Source organism: Anas platyrhynchos, chromosome 5 (assembly GCF_047663525.1).
Source record: "Anas platyrhynchos isolate ZD024472 breed Pekin duck chromosome 5, IASCAAS_PekinDuck_T2T, whole genome shotgun sequence".
NCBI lineage: Eukaryota > Metazoa > Chordata > Aves > Anseriformes > Anatidae > Anas > Anas platyrhynchos.
In genome coordinates this window covers 14,927,369-14,950,192 of record NC_092591.1, presented here as the reverse complement: position 1 = coordinate 14,950,192, position 22,824 = coordinate 14,927,369, and the positions used below count along the sequence as shown (strand labels likewise).

At 38.0% G+C, this 22,824-nt stretch overlaps 1 protein-coding gene across 3 annotated transcripts in view; it reads left to right on the top strand.

The window, feature by feature from the left end:
• The window catches only part of C5H14orf132 (chromosome 5 C14orf132 homolog), a 42,831-nt gene extending 34,136 nt beyond the window's left edge, over nucleotides 1-8,695 (top strand). The window contains exons 2-3 of one of the 3 annotated variants that reach the window (XR_011809506.1): nucleotides 703-984; nucleotides 4,615-8,695. Coding sequence is in view for 1 of the 3 variants with exons in the window: in XM_027458643.3 (XP_027314444.3) it covers nucleotides 703-927 (225 nt within the window). In the remaining 2 variants the exon portion in view is untranslated. Of the gene's footprint in view, nucleotides 1-702 lie in introns of all 3 variants that reach the window. The other 2 variants (XR_011809507.1, XM_027458643.3) reach the window with 2 other exon arrangements.
• The last annotated feature ends 14,129 nt before the right edge of the window (nucleotides 8,696-22,824 follow it).

Genomic DNA, 22,824 nt, shown 5'->3' with positions numbered 1-22,824 from the left:
AGATGGGAGAAGTGTTGGAAATCTTTCACTTCATTGCAATGCAGCCTTTCATAATCTAATTTGAAGTTTTCCACTGCATAGATTTATAAATCCTTTAGATTTATAGAATTATTAGAATTTATCTATTTATAAATCATACACTGCAGGTATGTTTTGCAGTGAAGTTAGAGCACTAAGTACACTTCATCTATCTAACTGCAACAACTTTTGCAATTCATATATTTTTGTGTTTACAAATCAAGGGTTCACTTCTGAGCCAAACACAAACAGGGAATAAATTCCTTGTATTGAATCCTCACTGTGCTTGCTCAAGGCCTTTGAGCAGTATGAGTCCATTGCTCATAGTCACAAAACAATCGCGGTACTCTAAACTTATGCTTTGGTATGTGAGTGCATTGTGGATAGCTATACTTGTTATTTTTAATTTCATATAATTGTGTAGGTTGACTTGGAGTGTGCATGTTAGCTCTTACGTATATTACATGCAATATACATCGTTTTCCTGCAATAATACCGACTTTAACAGAAATAGAAAAAATCGTGTAAAGTATGCGTGTGATATTCCTGATGGCTTAGCACCATGTACATGAAATCTTAGTAGTTTTGCAGGTTGGCTTGTGGTTACTCTTTTGTAATACCTTTGAGACCAAACAGATACAAGTATTGGCTTTCAATCTCATTTTTCTATATCCTTCTTCACAGCTTCCTGTTATGGGAGGAGCCTTTATGGACTCACCAAATGAGGACTTTAGTACAGAGTACTCCTTGTTTAACTCCTCAGCCAATGTCCACGCAGCTTCTTCCATGCAGAATCCACCAGAAGAGACATCCCGGTCTTCAAACGATGCCATATTGTTATGGATTGCAATCATAGCAACAATTGGAAATATTGTGGTTGTGGGAGTGGTGTATGCCTTCACCTTCTAGGATGCCTGTCACTCCAAACACTGAAAGAGAGGATAACTGCAACAGTATTTGTCATGTGTATGTATGTACGTGTGTATATATACATGTATATCTATATAAATACATATAGGTAGGGACTTTGTTGATTAAGTGCTACCACAGTCATGGATGTGAAATGCAAGTTTATCACCATGAATTCCGATGGCAGAAATTTAGATGCAATTGCAAATTGTATGGAGGTGAAAGCTTTAACCGAGAACTGAGCGAACACAAGTTTCGTATGGAAATGAAAGAGAGACCAGTGTGGGTATAGTGAATCCAAAAGAAACAGAGATTTATACAGAAAGTGCTTATTTTCTACTGCTTAGATTTTTCTAGCAGCTTTTCTGGGTTTTGTCAGCTTTTTTTGTGTATTTTTTTTATGGTGGTATAATGTTGTATGAAATTGTTCTGTGTTATATTTGCTGGACAACTTAGTTTTCTGGATGGAGTAAATGGTAGGCATTGGGTCAGGTCTGATGCAGTACAAGGTCATCACAGGTGTGTCTTGAGCACTTTCATACACTAGGCTGTGTTCAAAATGTGTCTAACACTATGACAGGCAGATGCATGCTATTAACACTTGCCTTACTAGATGTGGTAATCTAGGAATTGATGCTCAGCATGCCTGCTGTTTGCAGGAGGAGGCACAGCTATTTCAAGGTGTGACTGGTTTGCAGCCCCTCTGCTCCTCAGAGGAAGGGTGAAGCCCATTTCTATGTAGGGATACTGGACTGTAATTACAACAATAGTTTTTCTTCCAGGAAACAAAGGACAGATATCACGCTTTCCAACTTATTTCCTTCTAATCCAGGTTTTCCACAGAAGTTATATATTTATATAGTTATAAGCATATAGTCATAGAGAAGGAACATTGTGAAGCCAAAGAGTAAGTGATGTTTCTGAGAAAAATAGATTTGAAAGACAGATGATGCTTCTGTGCTCTCAAGAGTGAATGTAAGCATTTATGTGTGCTGGCATAGAAATAGCAGAAAAAGGTAATATGTGGCAGATATACAAATACTTGTGTTTCAGTCTTAGTAAGTCTCTGGGTTGTGGTGAGGCTCCTGGAAGTGGCTCTTACATAGACTACGTTAAGTAACAACTCCAATTGTCATTTGGATTTGTTCTGTTGGGGAACAGTATTTCCACTGCACTCTTCCCATCAGCAGCTCCTTTTAAGAGCTGTATCTTTTCAAAACATGCTGAAGCCCTCCATGTTTCAAAGATTAAAGAATCCTCTGGGGGGAGGGAGGGGGTATCATCTCTGTTGGAAATCTTTGTCTTCCCTCTAAAACAAAACAAAATACACAAAATATCTGAACTTTGAGATAGTAGTAGACCAATTCTTCCTCTAAGTATGCATGTGCTATATTGGTTTTCTGCCTCATGCAACTAGTATGCTAATTCCAGAAAGCCTCTTCTGAAGACACAGAGACTATTTTTGACACTTGCCTGCCACTGAGCTTGAGGCTGGGCTAAGAGCTGGCAAATGTAAAGGGAGGTTTGGATTTTCCTTCTTTTCTCTTTAGACCAATTTTCCTGCAGGGCTGGTGAGTATTTACATGAATCAAAGCAGCATGCCCCAAACCAGTATCTAGAATTGTGCAGTAGTCACTGTGTATATTTTTTCATGTCTTCATGAACTTGCTTTTAAAGCTGGAAAGATGCAAACAAACAGCTAGCAGGAGGGAGAAAAGGGACTAAGTTATTCTGGGGATGAGAAAAACAATAACAACTCACCTGAGGAATGGAGCTTCTGTGTGTTTAGGTATTTCACTGTTTGGAGGCAGGGTTCTCTTTGGAACACAAGAAATCTGTTCTGGGGAAAAAAGAAAAAAAAAAAAAAGAAAAAGAAAAAAGTTTGAGAAGCACACTTTTGGAAACTCAGATGTGCAGAAAACAAGTTCTGTCTAATAAAATAGCTATAGTCTTGATACAGAAGTAATGCTATTCACAGTTCTAAATGGATGTTTGCCCCTTCATAGGCAAACAGAAATAATAATAACCAACAACAACAAAGGAGCTGAATAGATTGTGTACTTCTGTTCTTCTATGCCTCTTTACCCTCTCGGAGCAGAAAGTAAACTGTTAAGTGAGACTGGAAGGCTGCAGAAAGGTCTCAAAAATGGAATAATGCAGGACAAGATCTGGTATGCAAACATCTAGGAACCATGCAAATATTACTTCAAATATATTTTTCTGATATTCTATTGCCTTTTAATTGTATCAGTGGACTTTTCTTTTGTTTTTCTCTTCAACAGATCTCTAATTAGTTATGCCAGATCCTGCAAGCACTATTTGTGCATGAAGAGCAAAATTTTTTTCACCATGATTAAAAACCAGTTTGACACTATGGTACTTGCCCAATGGGACTATTCTGCTGCTAAATAACTTTGCCGGTGGAGTGCTTTGTTTAAATTTCCTAGAATATTAATCTAAGTGCAATTAGCAATGTTTACATTTCTTTCTCAAAGCACTAGACTAAATTCTTCACCCATGAAGAATTAGAGAGGGAACAGCAAAAACCACCACTCTGCTAATGAACCTGAGTGACACTTTTGTGTTGCTTTTCCCAAAGAAAGTGTCCTACTTTCATTTGAAACTGATAGTAATTGCAGGAGTGTTGGAAGACAATGAGTTCTGCCTCCCTCATCCAGATCATCATCATACATATTTTCATTATTAGAGGATGAGTTGTCAAAAGCAGCCAGACAGAACCTTAGTTAAAGTAATTGGCTTGACGGGTGACATGGAAAACAGGGTGCAGGAAGCAAGTGCAAGCATTTCCTATCTTGTAGCTAAAGAAACTAACAGTCCAGTTAGTTTTCTGCTGCTGAAATATATTGTCAGGCGATAAAAGATTCCTACATTAAAGTGAGCAGAGCTGGCTCAAATTATGATCTCCTTTGATCAGGATAAACACTCTGTTTCTGGATATAGCATTCTCATTGGGTCTACTACAGCCTCTTAAATCTCCTGGAAGGCTAAGGAAGGCTAAAATTCAAGCACTGAAAAAAGGAGGTTCATCCATCATTAAGTTCAGAGAGACCACAGAGGGGAGGGGAGAAGAAATGGTAAATGTTTCACAGGTGTGATCCTGTGAAATTTGTTATCACTGCTTCATTATGTGAGTCAAAGTTATAGCCTGAACTGTCAGCATAGCTTGACTTAGAGGACTGTAGCTACTCCTTTTCCTTGAAGCAAAGCAGCTGGAGAAGTGCTGTCACTCACTGAGGAGTGATGAGTAAGTCCAAATGCATTCATTCCCCCAAGCTGTTCTGTAAAAGCCGAAGAGGCTTCTGTGCTTTGCTGAGCATTTCGTGCACCAGCATTAGAGCAGGATTCCACTTGTAGATCTGTGCTTTAGGTACGTGCATCTAGCACAGATAACAGCTACAAGATCCTGATCAGAGTTTGTTCAGTAGTGGACAAAAGAAGAACATTTCCTACCTGCAGCATTAGACCCCTAGCTATGTTGTAAACATCATCCTGCAAGCACAAGAAGCCATGCTGCCTGTGCTCTGCAATTATGAGTGATCCATGGGATGCAGGGGAATAGACTGGATGCCCTTACAAGTCTTGTCTTGCCATGGCCCCTAGGGATCTATGACAACATATCAGATAATCAAACTGTCACTTAAGAATTTTGTTTTTTGCTCTAAGCAGCCAGCAGCTCGACACAGCAGCTGTGCAGCCACCACAGCAAGGAGACTCAGCTTGGAGTTGGCCTCGATGATCCTTGTGGGTCCCTTACAACTCAGGATGCACTATGACTGTGATTCTGTGAGACTGAAGGCTGAACAGTTCTGGAGGTAGGTGCAAAGGCATGTTAGATGGGAGAACTGAGTGAGGAAACTCATAGAGCCACTCCTGCTATACATTTAGCTCCAAGGCTAGGCACCTGTTCTTGTCCACAACATTAATATCCCCCTAAAATAAAGGGAGGAAGCAGCATGTATTGTCATGTCAATGCATTTGCAAAAAGGAACAGATTTTCAAACTGATGCAACAGTAGCAGAGGGATTCAACAGCTACAATAACATATTTAGCCATTTAAATGGGAAAGTGAGCTGATAGTTACCTCTGAAGTAATGAAATCCACTCTCCAAAATCCTTGTTTGCAATGGAACTTGAGGGTCGTCAGCATCCCACCAACTGCCTGTAATAACAAGACCCCAATCAAGAGTGAATAGAAGCAGCCAGCTATTGTACTCTGAAAGGGAAAACCTGCCTTTATGTCTGGGACACAAATTAAAACAGCAGTCTTTAGTCTATAGGAAGTTATGCAGTTTGTCTATTATTAGAAGCTTTCTTTTTGTTATTATTGAACTATTCCAGTTCTTAATATCCTTTTCACATTTCTCTGCAGGCTGCTGAGAGTTATTAATTTCATGTAGCTCTGTCCATTTATACAGGGTAATTTTGCTGGGCTTCCTGTGGCTAATCACAGAGAAGAATTTGGAAAATTATTCATTTTGAGGCTGATTTCCATTATTAAGAGAAATAGGCTGAAAATCAAAATTGCAGATCAAACGCTTCTGTGCTTTTAAAGCACTTAGAGCTCTGGATAAGTGGATTTCATCTGGCTAACACTCAGAAAGAAAAAGGGCAGTCAGGTCTCTGATGGTAATGTCAGACATCAGGGTTCTGACAAGCAGAGCTTAGCGCTTCATTAACTCCTCTTCTGCCCCTCTGGCTTTCTGGATGCACAGTCTGAGTGAGCTAACCATCAGGTACAACGTGTCCCTCCTGTCTTACAGCATGCTTATCCTCAGGGGACCAAGGCCATTTGTGCCCCTAGCAGAAGAAGAGCTGGAGATCAATATTCTATTAGGTATCTTGTTACACAGCATATTGGTCAGTCATGGTAAGATCAAGACAGGAAGGGTTTAAAAAGTAGTTAGCCCCTTTGCCCCTAATCTGGGAAAACACTTTAAAAAAATCAAAATATTCTGAGGTCTTAAACTTTCGTACTGGTCTTGATGTGATTTTTGTCTTTCCTCATACAACCCCTTTTACCTTGACCTCTTACCTGTCTTTCCAACTCAAGACAATGAAAATGAAGTCACCGCTACCCTTGTCTGTGGGCATGTAGGGAAATCCTAGCAGGTTAGGAAAAAACATATCGCATTTTAGTTTTTGGCTGTTCAGGCACAAAGTAATAGGAAAGACTCCAGTTCTCTATAGAGAAATCTCCAGGGAAATACGTGCCTTTGCAGAACAAAATGCATTGCAATTTTGTCCCATTCTGATCTGTACCAGAGTACTTACACTGAGACAACATGGCGAGATCTACAGTTGCTCTAACGTGATTTAGGAATTAATGCAAGGCAGACAGGTAATGGAAACAAAATGGTGATACAAACCTGTCGTGTCTAATCATCTCAACGGATTGCTTCAAAGGCAGGTAAACCTGAGTGTCATCAGAAAGCTTGATCTGTTGGTACCAAAGTAAAAGCCCTTTTATATAGGCACAACCAGTGTTTCCATCTTTTTCAGAAGTCTTTGGATCATTATGCTACCCACTCTTATCTTTGCAGTGCAGGCTTCTAGTGAAGATATTTTTCAGTTGTAGAAAATACTGAGGAAGCTTCCCATGTGGATAGAATACATAAGATTAATGCCCAAAAGTGCTGATTAGTCTCCCCGCTAAAACAAAAAAACACCAAGGTTTCTTACACAAGGCATGTTAAAGAGTCAAATATCATCTGTACAATAGCATCGCCTCATTTTTTTCTGCAGCTTTATGCTAGTAAATCTCAATGTCTTATTGTTATTAACCACAATTAACAAAAGTCAAGACAGAGACAAATAATTTTTCAGGAATGTCTTAAATGTCACTACCTGATCCTTCAGACTGTGTCATTCCTCTTACCTCCCCAAAATACCCTGATGTGAAGTCTCATCTATCCCTTTAAAATCTCTTGGCACCAGGTGTCTTCATGCCTTCATTTTATTTCTCTTCTTGTCTTCTCCATCTTCTTTTCATTCCCTGGCAGCAGAGCACACAAGCAATTGGAAGCCAGCAATGTTCTTCAGCCCTCCTTAACCAACCACCTCTGTTGACCTTCAGAGGAATACTACACAAAGATGTAGTATTAATCTTTGTAACTCTATCATCAGTATCCATACAACCCAAAACATACGTTTTAGAAATTCCTGTTTTTACTATTACTGCATCATTAATTGAGCTTTCCCCACCCAAAATCCCTTTCTTTTCTTCCCAAATCATAATCAGCATTAAAGTACTTAGGGTAAGGGAAGGGGACTGAAACAGGCACTGAAAAGCACCACAAAAGGTAGAAAAACCCCATGTAGCATCATGGCCATGAACCACTATTCTATCCAGTGAAGAGAAAACACAATGTGCTGACCCATGGGTATTTCAAATCTAGTCACACTTATAGTTCTCAGATGCATCGTAAAGCTGCTATAGTCAGATGGAAAATTTCTAGATCTTTTTGTGAGCAAAATGAGGTTACCTTAAGAACTTCAAAGTGTTGAGCAACCTCCTCGTCAGTCCATGCTTGTTCTGGTATTGTTTGACAAGTCTTCTGAACAGCAGTCATTAAGGTTATGTTGCATTTCCTGTGGAGTTCAGTCCTATTAATGAGTGAAAAAGATTAAACTATGACAAGATTTAGGCCTAGAACTCTTTCAGTTACTGCCTTCACAGGGATGGTTGAAGTTCCGGAGCCTGCAAGCTGCTTTGTCCAGAGGGATCTTTGCCTCCACCTGGAGACAACTGGATTAATAACACATGTATATAACATCTGCTTCAGTGGAACATCTTGTAGGACTAGCTCCAGGTTGCTGTTTTTTTTATTTTAAACACATCTAAAGATGTCCATACTTCCCTAATCAAAAATAAAATTAAATTAAAAAAAAAAAGCAGAACACTGTATTTTTTTAAAAGAGAAGGTAAAGAAAACAAGACTGAGTATTTTGATAGATATGCTAGAAGGATATTTAATATAGCAAACAGTTGCACTATTTTTTCTATTGTATGAACACCTAACTGAAGAAATATATGTTCTTTCTCCAATAAAGACCTTTTCAGTTAAGAAGTTGTAAAGTTGGGAAGGAATAGAGTGCAAAGCCTCAATGAAGTTTTAAACTAATGTAAATAATCCAGTAGCTAGCTTTGTGAGGTAGCTTATAACATTTACTTTTCTGTTACCTCATCTCAAATATTGCCTAATTGTTTGTGTTTTGTGTTTTTCCCCATGATAAACTAAATAGTAACACTTTGAAAGCATCTGTACTTCTCACAAAATTGCAGTCATTTGGAAATGTCATCCTTCAGTTCATGTAAAACAAGTTTACTGGAGCCCTTTAGAATGCACTGTTATTTTTTTCATAATAATTCTGGAAAATTTAACTCTCTTGTTCTTTGTCTCTGCTACCCTGTTTTGTACACTAACGGATTTGCAGGGCTTCTTTGTATTGTTTTTGTAGTATATGGGTTGGTTTACAGAAAAAAAAATTGCTCTAGTAATAGTTGTTCTTGAAATGTGAATCTCTATCTGTAAAGAGAAAAACTTCTTAAAAATATGTTTTCTCTAATTAGCAAGTTTATTTAACAGAAATGTATTCTTTTCTGCTCCTGTTATATTCTTACACAGTTATTGACTGCTTTCACTATGTATGTACTTGGTACTGGTTTGTTCTTTTACTATGATGAAAATGACACCTTTTGTTAACAGCAGATGGAAATTGTGTTTTGGGATAAAGTTCTTCAAATTGATGGCAATGTGCGATTTTTCATTTTATTCTCTTTAGTTGACAGCATTTAAAAATCTGTAAATGCATCAATTTAATTACTGTTACCTCCAGTGATATACTGACACTAATAACTTGTTGCAATTTACAAATCTGCATGATTTGTCAGCTTTGGGTAACTATCTCTATTACATATATGGCACAAAGAAAAGACAAGAAAAAAAAATCTCATCTTCCTCAAACTTCACCTCAGAAGCCCTCATACCATGAACACTTGTGAAAGTTATCACTGTCCCAGATCACTCCATTTAGCATGACCATATTGTCACAATATGCAGCATGGACATTTTTCTGATTGTGGCCCCATACTCCTGCAAACTCCTGTCCTAGGGCAGCCATTCAGAAGACTTTTGGGGATTAGAACTGGGGGGAGGAGGGCTCAAACCTCACTGCAGGTTGTTCAGCAAGTTCCATAAAAACAAACAGGGAAAAGAGGAAGAGAGGAAAATATGGTTGTGCTAATGCAATACTACATGTAGATTAACACTTGCCTTCCCTACGATTATTGAAAGGGAACCAGTGAGGCAAGTACACTCAGATTGACTGAGGAAATGACAAAATAACATGTGACAAGTGACCTCTCATGCACAGTTTGGAAAAATAATTTGACTTACCTTTAAATGAATCAAACCCAGAACATCACAAAGCTACCTATGCCAGTCCTTAGAGCGAGCCTGACAAAAATTCATAAAAATCAGACTTTTTTTTCCCTGAGTCCCAGTCTATCAATCTAGCCACATAACATATTCCAGACTTTACCCATCAGAATGCAAAGAAGTGCAGTTACTATGCTACAGTGACATCTAATTATAAGTCACTTTTCCACTGCAACTGTTGAGCTCTGGCTGCATATCAGAATTATACAAATCTCAAATCTGTTCATTTTAGAATTCTATAGAATAATTAGAAATGAGAATAATTTAGAAATTGAAGGGAATGTCCTGTTGAGCAGTCAAGGAGGAAAACATCAGCTTTAAGTATGTGTGTTCATATCAATAAAACCTGCTCAGAATGTTGGAGCTATATATCTACATAAACACTAACGTAAATTCTTTTGTAAAACTACTAAAGAAGGAGAATCAGTCTTTTAGCCCAAAGAGATCCTGCCCATTATATGGTTTCATCTGCCATATTTTGCTTTGTCAAAAGCTATGTTATGGTTTTATTAAGGCTAAAGAATAATTCATTTGGGAATAAATTTGTGACTTCACTGCAGCATATATACTGCTTTCACTGGGGCTAATGGAGTACATCTGTAAACAGCCTGCTTCCTATTTCATTGCCTGTCGTGATAAAGGAAACATTGCAATCAAATAGCAGCTTCAGTTTTGCTTTGTATATCTTGTAACAGCTTCATCTTGAGCTAAGAAAATCATCCACAAGGTTTATATTACAACTTACAAAGCTGCACTTTGTAATTTTCAGTATATTGGATCAGCTGGATCTCATTTTTCCTTTACATATTCAGATAATCCGTGCGTGTTAAAGGAAAGAAGGATGCTTATTTTATGAAAAAGTTTATCCTGTAATTTCCATTTTGACTTACAAAGATTTTATGCTTATAAACGCCAGTTGGCTACAAATGCAAGGCTTACTGGTCTTAAGTGGCTCCTTAAAGCATAGGTAAAGTGACCTACTCCCTGGGCCTCCAATGCAGTGAGCAATTTTAAACAGAGCTCTTCTGTTTTCTTGGCAGATCAGCTCTTCTACCAAGCACCTCAGATTTTTTTTTTTTTTTTTTTTTAATCTTTCTACTCTATCATTTCCTACTCTGTGCTAATACCCAAACTCTTCTGATCTCTGGCAACATTCATTACTTGAAAAGAAAATGGTTAGGGTAAATATTCCTCAAAGTCCTCTGTGATAATAGCTAATGCAAAGAAGGTACTTAAAAAGTACTTATTTCTCTCACTTTCTGGGAAATCAAAGTATCCATTAATTCCTTTGAAAGCCTCACACTTTTGTTTGTGTTTCTTTTTTAATGGCCTGTATAACCACACAAGTTTCTTTTAGCCCTTCTAGTTTCTATCATCTTTGCAAACTTCCCTTGTAGTTTCTGCTCACTATTTACTGGCTTGGTTTTGTTTCAGATGGGTCCCATCTTCTGAAATACATTTTGACTGGGGTCTCCTAGAGTCAAACTCAGACTTTGACCATGTAAGAATTGTCCTTACCTTCCTGCTTCTTTTGTAGAGGAAGGTGTGAGAGCTCATTCTTAAGACTGTTGTCCAAGTTGCCTCTCTTCTGATTGTATGGTACTTGAGACGAAAGCTGATTTTTTTTCATCTTCCAGTTACAGTCTAGGCTTTCTATCCTTCAGGTAGTTTTGGAAAAAAAAAAAACATTCTAAATGTAGACCAAAAAAAAAAAAAGGAAAGGTCAAAATGTTTTGTCCAATTTTAAAATGAAAGAACAATGAATGACAAGTCAAAGCATTTTTTGTATGGTATAATGTGGAAGTGTAATTGTAAACAACTTTAGACTTTCGTATTCTAAAACTTGCAGTATACATGTAAACTTGTCATTGAAGCAACTTTTAAATATAACAATAAGAAAACAGCACACTGCATAAAAATCACACTGAAATTTTTCATAATCTAGTGTGTCTTCTGTGAGAAAAATGTTTTTTTTTTGTTTGTTTGTTTGTTTGTTTTTTAAACATGTTAAAGTTCAGGGGTTATGAATGCCTCCCCCAGCAAAGCTGATTTGTGTTAGATGTGAGCCACCCTTACTTTATCACTCAACAACCACCCCTGCTTCATTCAATGCTTGTGTCCTTATCATTTGTTAATTCATGCTGAGCAGGCAAGAGCTTCCTCAGAAACCAACGGTGCAGAGAGCAGATGACTTAGGAGTCTAAAAAGCTCTTCTTCAAACTGAAGAATTACTTGAGCACTGCAGGAAGTCATCACGAGCACTGCAGAAAACCGCAGAAGGGCTGCTCTGCTGAGAAACTTGTGCCCTTCTGGTGAGAGTGAGCACAGCACTGGGCTGGGACCAAGGATGGCAAATGGGCTGAGTCCCTTCAACATGGGGCAAACACAGCTGACCTGGAAATTACTGCAGAGTAACCACAGCTTGTAGGCTACCTTCGCTTATCTGTGCAGATGAGCCCTATGACTCAGTCCAGGGACACAGGAAGCTCATCCTTCAAATTTGTGTGGTACAGGACCTCCATTGTAACACATCCAACAGGAAAGAATCACTGGAAGAAAATAATGTTAAATCAAGTGTTGAAGCATTGCTTTACAAAAAAGGCAGAGTAAATTTGGCATAGAAGTGAGCATAATGTCCCTCTTAATCTACTCGAGTATTTCCTCTCTGGCATAATACAAGCCAGGGAAAATGCCACCACACCATATTAGCCACATTAGATTTCCGGAATATAAAGCCATTCAACAACTGGAAATAAATAAAACCCTAAACTTTCATTTTTCCTGCACTGCAGGCCTCAATTGCCTATTGTATGCACATACCACATACAAAAGTGTACTGCAATACCAAGGTTAAAAAAAACAAACAAGCAAACAATACCAAAAAACAGGTTCAGAGAGGCAAATTTTACCTAGAAGCTTTATTTATTTGTACATTTTGTGGCCTGCTGGAAAGGCTACAAGTCTCTAGGAGCAATTCTGTGACTGGCACTTCAGTGACAAGAGTGACTGTAGAGTAACTTATGCTTGGGATATGGTCAGTGGAGTTCACTTTTCATTTCTCACGCACCTCCCTTGTAATGTTGCAAGTTTTTCATGACCAAGGGCTGCAAGACAGGACTTTATTTTCATATACAACGTAGTATCTTGTCAGTGCAGTCATTTTCTTCTGCCACAGTATGTAGTATACTTACAATCATGTTAATTTATTTCTAATGCATTCAGCTCTTGCCAGTGATAAGAACGTACTGAAAAGCTGCCAGAATTCATATCTCAAGTTTCTACTTTTCTGTAAAGAGTTTCTGTGAAAGGTTATGGATGGTTTTTATCATCAATAATACTTCAAAGCTCACATGATAGCCTACAGTGATATTTCTCCTTTCTTGTTTTGGAGATGAGTAGCTCTGACATAACCATAACTATACTATTTTCCTTCCTTTTCCATCAGTAATAAATACTGTTTAATGCAACTTTATAACCCTGAGTTAGAAGTAAAATTCACCACTAGAATGCTAGTTTATCTACAATTAACTAATCATTATATCATATCACCATTACAGTGAATGATGAATCCCTTTATTAATAGGTTATAAAAACAAAATTACTCATATTCTAGCTGTCCATCAGTATATGAGAAATTCAAAGTAGCCACACAAGTACACACCACTCCCTTACTTCTTTCTTTTTCCTAAGTAATAAAGGATACAGTTCTGTTAGTTGCTTAGAGATGAAACACAAAATTAAAACAGATATTAAAATTAAAATATAGCTCATTTCTTCTCCTAGATATGACTTGCCACATAGTGTAGCTTTGAAAAAATACTCATCCTAAATATACGGAACTCAGTTACAGAAAAGATTCATAAAATGAAGGTGGTGAGAAAGATTGTTTGGAAATATGTGGCCCATTTATACACAAGTTCAAGTTAAATAATAGAAGTATCCTTTGGCTTTAGAATCCTTTTAAGAATTCCTGTCAAGGCTTTTTGAAGGTCTATAAAATAATACAACCTTGAAAGTTTCCTTTCTTTCATGCACCTTAATAAATAAATAAATAAATAAATAAATAAATAAATAAAAAGAAACATGTAGGAAAGTTATTTCCAAGCCCTTCTATGTATTTTCACATAAACTGCTGAGAATCCTTGGAAACAAAGGCATTAAAATTTCATTTCCTTTACTTAAATAACATCATAATTTATCAATTTCACTAAATTGAGCAATATTTTCAGTAAACGTCCAAAAGATAATCTTACTCATCTGTTTCACACACATTTTAAATGATTCTGCCTAATACAATATTGGCTCCAATAGCTTCATTTTTGAATTAGACCACTAACGGCAAGCACAGTCAGACTCTATTTCACATATAGCCAAGAAAATGACCAGCAGGATGATGACTAAGTGCAAGCCTGGGAGAAAAACAATACAACAATTTCTAGTCACCCAAGTTATCATGCTTTAGCAAAGCCAAAAGCCAGGGGAGTTCGAAAATTCTAACCCCCCCTAGTATTGGTGTGATCCTTGTCAATATTTCCATTTGCAGAATGATGACTCAACTTTCCCTTTTTGAACCGGTACATTAAAGGAGTGAATCTCTTCCTCTGCTCCTTCTAGTACTTTTCCTCCTTTGCTGTGGGAACCTGCATCCCTGAAGAAAACAAAGGGAAAGTTCCCTGCATAAGGGTATGAGAACTACTGCTTGGCTGATATATAAACATCTATTGTCCTTCTCTGGTTCTGGATTTTTAAAAGCAATACATCCCAGGAGCAGGGAACCTTAAAAATATTTGCTGGTTTTATGTTTCCTGTCACCACCCTTGGTCATTGCTTTTCTATGAGTGATATTGTGTCTCAGCAAGGTATACATCAACAATAGAATGTTTCCACTTTCTGGTGTTTCACTTTAAAAATAATAATAAAGATAATAGAATACCTAAGTGGACATTCAATCTTTTTTTTTTTTTCCTTTCCTTTTTATTTTGTCCCTAAATTATACATAGTGTTTTTTCTGTGTTGCCTCAAAGTGCAAATGCTTAACTCATCTCCTTGTAAGAAATAAAAGGGAGACAAATAAAATTGGTGGTTTTTTGTTGTTGTTGTTTATACATATACATATATATAAAAAATTTAGAGTCCAATTTATATTATAGGATGTCTGCCACTCATACCTAAACTGTCACAATTTTTCCCTTATACATGCAAACTTCTTGTTCTGTTCTCTGATAGGATATCTGAATAGGTTCAGCAAAGGGCAACACGAGAGAGTAAAGAAAGTGCGTGCTTTCAAAAAGAAAGCTGATAAAACTAGAGCTCTCTATTTGAAGATCTGGAAAAAAAAATATAAAATAAAAAGACAATTTATATTTGATAGTAAACTATAAAGTTATGACTGGCACAGAGAGGTTTAGTAGGGATGAGCTGGTCACCATCTCTTCCAACACAAAAATTAAGGACCAAAAAATTAAACTAGCATAAAACAGGTTTCAAACAAATTAAAATACATGATTCTTCACATAGGAGGTGGTCTACCTGAGGAATGTTGCAAAATCGTACTACAGTGTTTGGAGCACTCCTTAAGGAACTGAGAGACCAGGTTGAATCTCTACAGTTCCTATAGGTGTCAAACACAGGCACAACTTAGCCCAGGACCAAATCTCCCAGATCTAGAGAACTAGAGTGGTGTATTGGTAAAATAATACTAGTTTGAAAGTTAATGGAGCTATAACTGTTACTCTTCCAAAAAACAAACAAACAAAAGGGTATCTGGAAATGCCCAACAACTGAAGTTTTTATGCATTACAGTATCAGTAGAAGATTGTGATTAATTGAGCCACAAGATTTGCCTTCTCCCAAGTATTTAAGTCAGGAAAATAGCAGTTAACTAATAACATTCCAAAAAGTACAAGAAGACGGTATATACTTTGCAATCTTGTATGGTGTGGGTTTTTTTTAATCTTTTTCATAAAATTTACATAATAGGTCTCCTAAAAAAAGCGACTGTTTCCCTAACATGACCATAAGAATTTCAAGCGATGAGAGGAAAATTACTAATAATTAAATACATAAATAATCAGATTTCACAGAAGACTGATTTCTGCCCTCACTTTCTGCATACTTTTAAGGGTGACACAAGCAGAATGGAAGGCAAGTTTCTTCAGATAGACATTGACTGTAAGGAACTTGACTAAGCGGAAACATCTGAGTAAATTATTGTGAAAGAGGCAAAAAACTGTTAGGACAACAAAGCCACATGCTACAGCTCAGAATTAACTAAAAATAAATTAAGTCCACAACATAACAAATTATCAGAAAGACAGATGGCCAACAAGAGGAAAAGCATAATTGTTTCCTCTGTGGATGTATTTCTGAAAGTAAGCACTCAATCTAGTCCCGGCTTTGTAATGGAAAAAGAAATTCAATAGCATGGAGGAAACCCAGGAAAAATCATACAATGGTGTACTACAGTATTTAAAGATTTAGCCATATTAGGGAAAGGACCAGTGACGAAAATTATTCTTTAAGTGCTGAAAACAGTCAGAGGAAGTTTGGTCTGCCAGAGGCAAGAATCTGGGTGCTTGGAGAACTTGGTTCTCATCCTGGCCCCCCCATACTACTGGCTCTCCTGTTTACTTGAGCTCTCTGAACAAGACATTGTCTCCCCTTGTTTATATGGTACTTCCAAAAGGATACTTCTGTCTGGGAAGGATCATGGCGTTCATCACCTTCTAAACCAGAAGTTGACAAAATTTTTTTCAAATATTATTACAAGAAGTCAACATAAAAAATTTGCTCTGAGAGACCGTTATAGGGCAATAGTATAGATTGTCGTTATCAAAGAACATGGTACATCTGTCAGCTTAATTATTTTTTTTTAAAACACACCAAAAACATTTAATGAATTCTAAAATTTCATTAAAATCCTGCCTTTTATTCCCAAAAAATTTCCTAGAGAGCCACTGCTCAATTTTCCTATGTTTGTAGAATTGACCTTTGATCAAGTTGATTGAGGTTTTTCCCAAATAAAGGAAATTTGGCATAGATGAGAATTTTCCTGGCAAAGACTCCAGCCCAAGCAATTTTGAGCATGGATAATTATATGATTGGAACTGCCCCAAGGATTAGTTAGGTGCCACACTAGTCTGGAGAAGTTTGTAGGTCTTTCCAAGCAGAAAGAATTTCATCTATGAAATCTGAGATGCAAACACATTTTCTTAGATACATCGTTTAAAAGCAAACAAATACCGAAAAAATACTGATGCCAGGAGGAGCTAGGCTAAAAAGCGTGCTACAGAATTCAAACTCATGCTAGTATTTCTCCATTATTTCCAACGCAAGTTCTGATGCTAATAAAATCTGTTCAGCTTTTCTGAACAATTAAATATTTCCTTAATAAATTGCTTGCCAGAAGTAATAAATTGCTGGCCAGAGTATCACTTAATTAAATTGGCCTCATATCTGGGGACAAATTCTGCTGGCTGTAAATAACTCACAAGCAGCCACATGCCACAGCATGACCCAATCTTATCATCTATGCTAAAGCTGGGCAAGGAAGAAGCAAGGGAGCTGGAAACCTCAACTATGTACCAAAAAGGTCTCTTTCTCAAGCAGAGAATTTCTCATCTGAGCAAATACATCTAGTCTCCACTATCCTTTATTCTTCCTAGATAGCCCAGGGATCTGACTGAGCAACTCTTTGCTCAATCAGACATTGACAGGACAAGGGGGAATGGTTTTAAACTAAAAGAGGGGAGATTCAGATTAGAGGTTAGAAGGAAATTTTTCACTCAGAGGGTGGTAAGGCACTGGAACAGGTTGCCCAGACAGATTGTGGATGCCCTATCCCTGGAGGTGTTCAAGACCAGGTTAGATGAGATCCTGAGCAACCTGATCTAGTGGGTGCTGTCCCTGCCTATGGTGGGGGAGGCTGGAACTGGAGGACCTTTGAGGTCCCTTCCAACCCAGGCCATTCTATGATTCTGTGATCCCCCTGCTGCAATACCTCTTTTTCCAGAGGAAGTTCCCTGGGGCGGTATAAAAACTTGGGAACATGGGAGGTGGGGTCAGTCATTTCCTTTGCTTGTTGTCTGGCACCACTCATAACCAAGCACTGATATTTCCTGTCAGCAAGGAGAGCTCCGGACTTCATCATACTGGGAGAAACCTTGAGTGTTTGCTTCAGTGATAAATAACATACAGAACACTTGAAAATACAAGCTGATGAGATATTTAATCTCATTAAAATACAAAACCACATTGGGGGAAAACTGTTTTGTGTACTTCCTTGTACGTGCCATAAATACCCCAAGGCTCCTCAGAGCCTGGACAAGCAAGGGGAAGCGCATACCTTTCTCACAAGTGTACATCCCCTGGTCCACCATGCGACAAAACACCCTTCCTGCCAAGCTGTTTGCCTCAGCAGTTGGAATTTATCCCATGTTTTTAATTTGACCATAAACAAAGGCATTAAAATCACCTCTCTCATCTCTGGGTGTTGTTTATACTCCATCAGCTGTAGAGAAGGCTGGCTAGTCCATCTGGATTTCTTTCCCTGCCACTTTGAAGGCTAATTAATATACTCTGCTCTGTTTATTGGTGCCAGTACACACCTCAGAAACAGGGCGTTGTGCTGTACACATTCATTAGTTCAAATACATGGCAGGGGGAGAGACAACCCCAAACAAACTGACATGCATTCTAGTACCTTTACTAAAGAGTTATAAAACCGCAGTGACTACCAGGAGTATCCAGCACCACCTCTCTGTGAATTCAGCAAGACCAACACAACAGGAAAACACACCCATGTCATTAGCAACATGTAGGACACTGAAGAGAGCTCAGCTCACATTTAAGCACTTCAGACCAGGTGCTGAAAGGCCTTAGCAGTTCCAATAGAAATAGTTTTGTCTGAACATTTGAGAGGCCTTTGCATCCAGCAAGCTGAGCCATTGCAGAAGCCTGACCGCTTGTCCTGGAGCACTTGGCAGAGGCACAAAAAAGCCTTTTCTATTAGGAAGCTTGTATGAATCCCTGCACATACACAAATGTACATGCCAGGAATTGCTGCAAACACTCGAACTGTGATACTTCTGAGCTTTATTTTGAGCTTTGTAAGGAGAAACAGAATTCAGCATGCAAATCACTATATTAGTATTAAAAACTGGTCCCACATGCCAGTGGCTGCTCCAAGGCACATCTGCCTCTATTTATTGTTGCAGACAATTTTGCAATAATTGTCATTTTCTAAGCATGAGAGAGCAGGAGAGCACTTTCTCTTTAGGGAATTTAGGAAATTACTCTCTAATTTCCTGGGAGAAATTCCCAGGCAAAGAGCTTTCTATCCACTAATGGACAGAGAGAATCTCCAGATCTCTGGGTAATTTTATATGTCAGAAACTAATCCTAGCACACTTTAGGTATACTCAAAGACTTCTACAAGAGTACCACTGGCTAATTCATCCCAACAGTCTCTGTAAAAGTGGTTACAACGATACCTTCAGAGCATCCAGGCACAGCTGTACTGCACATTGTCAGAGACAAACCAGAACTAAGACCACCTTGAGAACTGATCTATAGTATCTATCAATCTAGTACAACAGAGTAGCGTTTATTAAATCTTATTATTGTCGTCACAGAGACCTGCAAGATTATGCACTGGGTGAAAGGATGTTTTCAAACTCGGCATCTGTTGGAGAGACCAGATGGAAACTACATCACTTCTGGTGCTAGGCTTTACAAAACCATCAACATCCAGTGGGAGCATGCCCACCCACATTGTGCCACAGTCATCGTTGCTTACCCAAATTCTCGCTCTTCATTCTAAAGTACAAAGGCTGAGGGGAAGCTTCAAGTGGTGACAACACAGTCCATTGGGATGCAGTCATTTTAGCAGAGGGCTCTGAGGTTAACAATGTGACTTCATAAAAAGTCCCCTATTTCTATTGGGCCCAGATATGCATAACACATGACTTGCTGTTTTAATTTTAAATGGAAAATTTAAACATGGGTGTTTACATATGCAGTCCTCTAGCTGCATCTTGCCTGTTGCTCACTTTTACAAGAGCTTTTTATAATTCACAACATGCTTGAGGCTTTTGATCACTCAGGAATGCTTTCCATGGCAGCTGTCCTCAAGCTCTGTCCATCTGAACAGCTTCAGTAACCCTATGTGGGTTGTTGCTCTTACCCATTCCGTTCCTTGCTTCCTACTCTGACTATATCCATGCTGCAGAAATAACCTTTAGTTTTCCAAAAGGCATTGGATAGTGTGGTCAAAACAATCTAGCAAGGGTCCTCAAACCAAGCCCCTGAACTGAGATTTCCAGGGTGTTTTCCAGCCCAGTCAGAAGTCACTTAACACCAAAATGCCCAGCACAAAATATACACTTTCTTTGACAACAAAAAGCAACAGATGAAGTTTAAGAGGAATTGTTTTAGATTTGCCCACATAGAAAATAAAATATTTAATCAAAATAAAAATGTTCCTTCTGTAATTTTTGATTGCAGTAATTGTAAATGAAAAGTAAAAAAAAAGAACCCTAAAACCCTCTAGAGAGTTCTTAGAAACAAACTCAAGTCAAAAATATTTATAAAGTATGATTATTTTTTCCCCAAGTGCCTACTGTATTCATTCATGGGGTTGGATTTATTTGAAGCTATTTAGTAAGATTACACAGATATATAGCCCAATCTAGGAAATCCCTAAACTGCTGAAGTTGGGAAGAATTATCTATGCATTTACTGTTTTTATTTTCTTCTCTAGTCTAACATCACCAACCACTGCTGCACAAAGAATGAAGGTCTGGACAGACTTTTGATTGGAAGCCACATATCACTTATGCTCACAAGTACATCCCCTGCTCTGGCTGCTCCTGGGCACTCAGAAGCCACCCCAGTTCTGTGGGCACATGGCACCAGCCCTGGCTTCTCAGAAGACATCAGCAACAATCAGGTACACATGCTGCTTTTGGGTATCAGAAAGAGTAACATCACAGTGTTATGGGAAAACCTGACTATAGGGGGGTGCAGTCTAACAGCTCAATCAAGCGGTCTTATTAAACCATCTTAATGAAAACTGGCTTCTTTTCATCTCTCAAAATACCTGTTTATTTTTTTCTAGCAAGTCACTGTTACTAAACTCCATCCATTAATTCTTCTTACTCAGAGAAATCTCAGCTTTCCTTAATTTATGCTGAGATGATCATAAGTTGTCACTGGAACATTCTGGTAGCCAGAAACTGCCAGCTTAGAGGTGCCCTGCCTCGAATTTACATTTACATAAACATCACAGCACATAGGTTCCCTGTGTCTGACATGAATCGGCAGACTATACAGAGAAGACCCTGCAGGTTTTGGAGAATTTTTTTCCAGATCACTCAGACTGGCTGAACTGCATAACCTTTCTTCACAGACAGAACAAATTGCACTGGAGAATATCAAAACATTTTTAAAAACTTGAGTCTATAGGAGATGGCCAAGAACCAACAGTGCAAGGGAGTGGTGAGCAACTTTCCATCACAGAATATCGAAACTGCCCATACGTGAAGTAACACAAGATTATACTGACACTATTAACTCTGAGCACACTCCAACAACCTCAGGAAAAATATTCTGTTTGGATGGAAAAGCAAAGAGTGGGAACATGGATCAGCAAAATAAACTAGGAGAATACAGGAGAAGGGAGAAGACAAACTTTGAAAAGCGGAATGGAAAGAAACAGTGCACAGTTTCTTCAACACTTCAGTTATTCTACCCTGTTTCTCAGAAGGGACAGCCTTTACCTTCAGGTACTAAACTGAAGCGTAGAGTCATCCCAGGCTTATTAATTTTTATGGGTGGGAAATAGAAGAAAAAAAAATGGTGCCTAATAATATCCCTCCAGTAGCAGCAACACTGAGGTGACATTACAAACTTACACATCATATTGAGAGGTCTGAAGTTAGTTAGGGGAATACTGACCTTCATGCTTTAAATCAAGATATCTGCATTGTCAAAGAGAGATGATAAATATTCTTATGATGGAGGGACTCAGTGCATTTAACATAGAATAAATGTATACCTCAGCTTACTGGGCAAACAAACACAGAAATGGATAGAAAAACATAATAATAATGCTTTTTAAAAGTACCAAAACCACATCGGGAATCCTAATTTTTTGGGGGGGAAACCTGGCAGAAGGAAAGACGTACTTATTTTCTGATCATTCATAGTAAGACAGCAAAAGTGCCAGAGAAAGCTGTTTTGTTTTTGTTTTATTTGTTTGTTTTATAATCAAAAGGCACAAGTGGAGATGCAGCTACAATAGTAAATGTGCTTCTGCTACAAGAATTTAATTTACTCAGACAAAATGATATCATAAAAAAAAAATAAATGCTTTTTTGCTCCTGTGAAGTGAGTAAGAGCAGTAAGAGCAATTGCTAGCACAGATCTATTAACCAGTCTTTATTATCAGGCTCCCAGCTGCAGATGTAACACAGATTTCTGTTTAGATGCAAAACATTTTCCTTGGAGATTGGATACTAATTTGGTTTTATTTTTAGTAACTTTGGCTTGACACTAAAAATTGCATGCATAGCCAGAATGAAACACAAACTCTTGTCACAGAAAACACAGGAACCCCTCAGATGACAGCAAGTGACCATTTTCATATTAAATAATAAAATATTCTTCCACAGACCAGTAAAGATATAAGCTGCTATAACTCAAAGCCATTATTCTCAAACTGGGATATACTCCCAAGTGTCATAAGGATCCTCAAGAACATTTTGAAGTACAACTTGGTTGAAAAGTGAGTAGAGGAGGAAGAGGAGAGAAAAAGCAAGAGCTGCAAAATATTTAACTACTTTTTTTTTTTCCTCCCCAGAAAATTGTGAGAGAGGAAGGGGCACACAAAGACATTTTTCTTGGTTTCTTTTTTTTTTCTTCCTCTTTTCTGGGATTGCCTAGCTGAAGTGCAGTGCTACAACATTATTATTATTATTTTACTTCTAAAATCTCACATTACTAGCAAAACATACTACCATGGTCAACACCTTAAAAAAAAAATGAAGGAATTCTGACAGATCAAAATTACTGTGATGCAAAAGAAACAACCATGGAGTAAGTTTACTGATGTTATATATACTAAGAAAGCTGTTCACGTTTGCTAGCTCTAAACAAAATAATTAAAAAGTCTGAAAACCTTCATTTAAAGGCTCCATGCTTTTTCCTTGCAAACGGAAAAGAACCAAGGAAGCTGGCATGACCTGTTGCTCAGGCTCTTTCTTGAGAGGTTCTTCACCTCGCTGATCCTCCTAGAACTTTCTGCTTTATCTGCAAAATTGCTCTGAGAGGACTTCCTAGGAGCATTCCTATAATTCAAAACCACATCCCAGATAAAGCCTGGTGTGCAGCAATGAACACCAAAAATGTGAACAAAGCACACAGCTCTTTCCCATTAGAG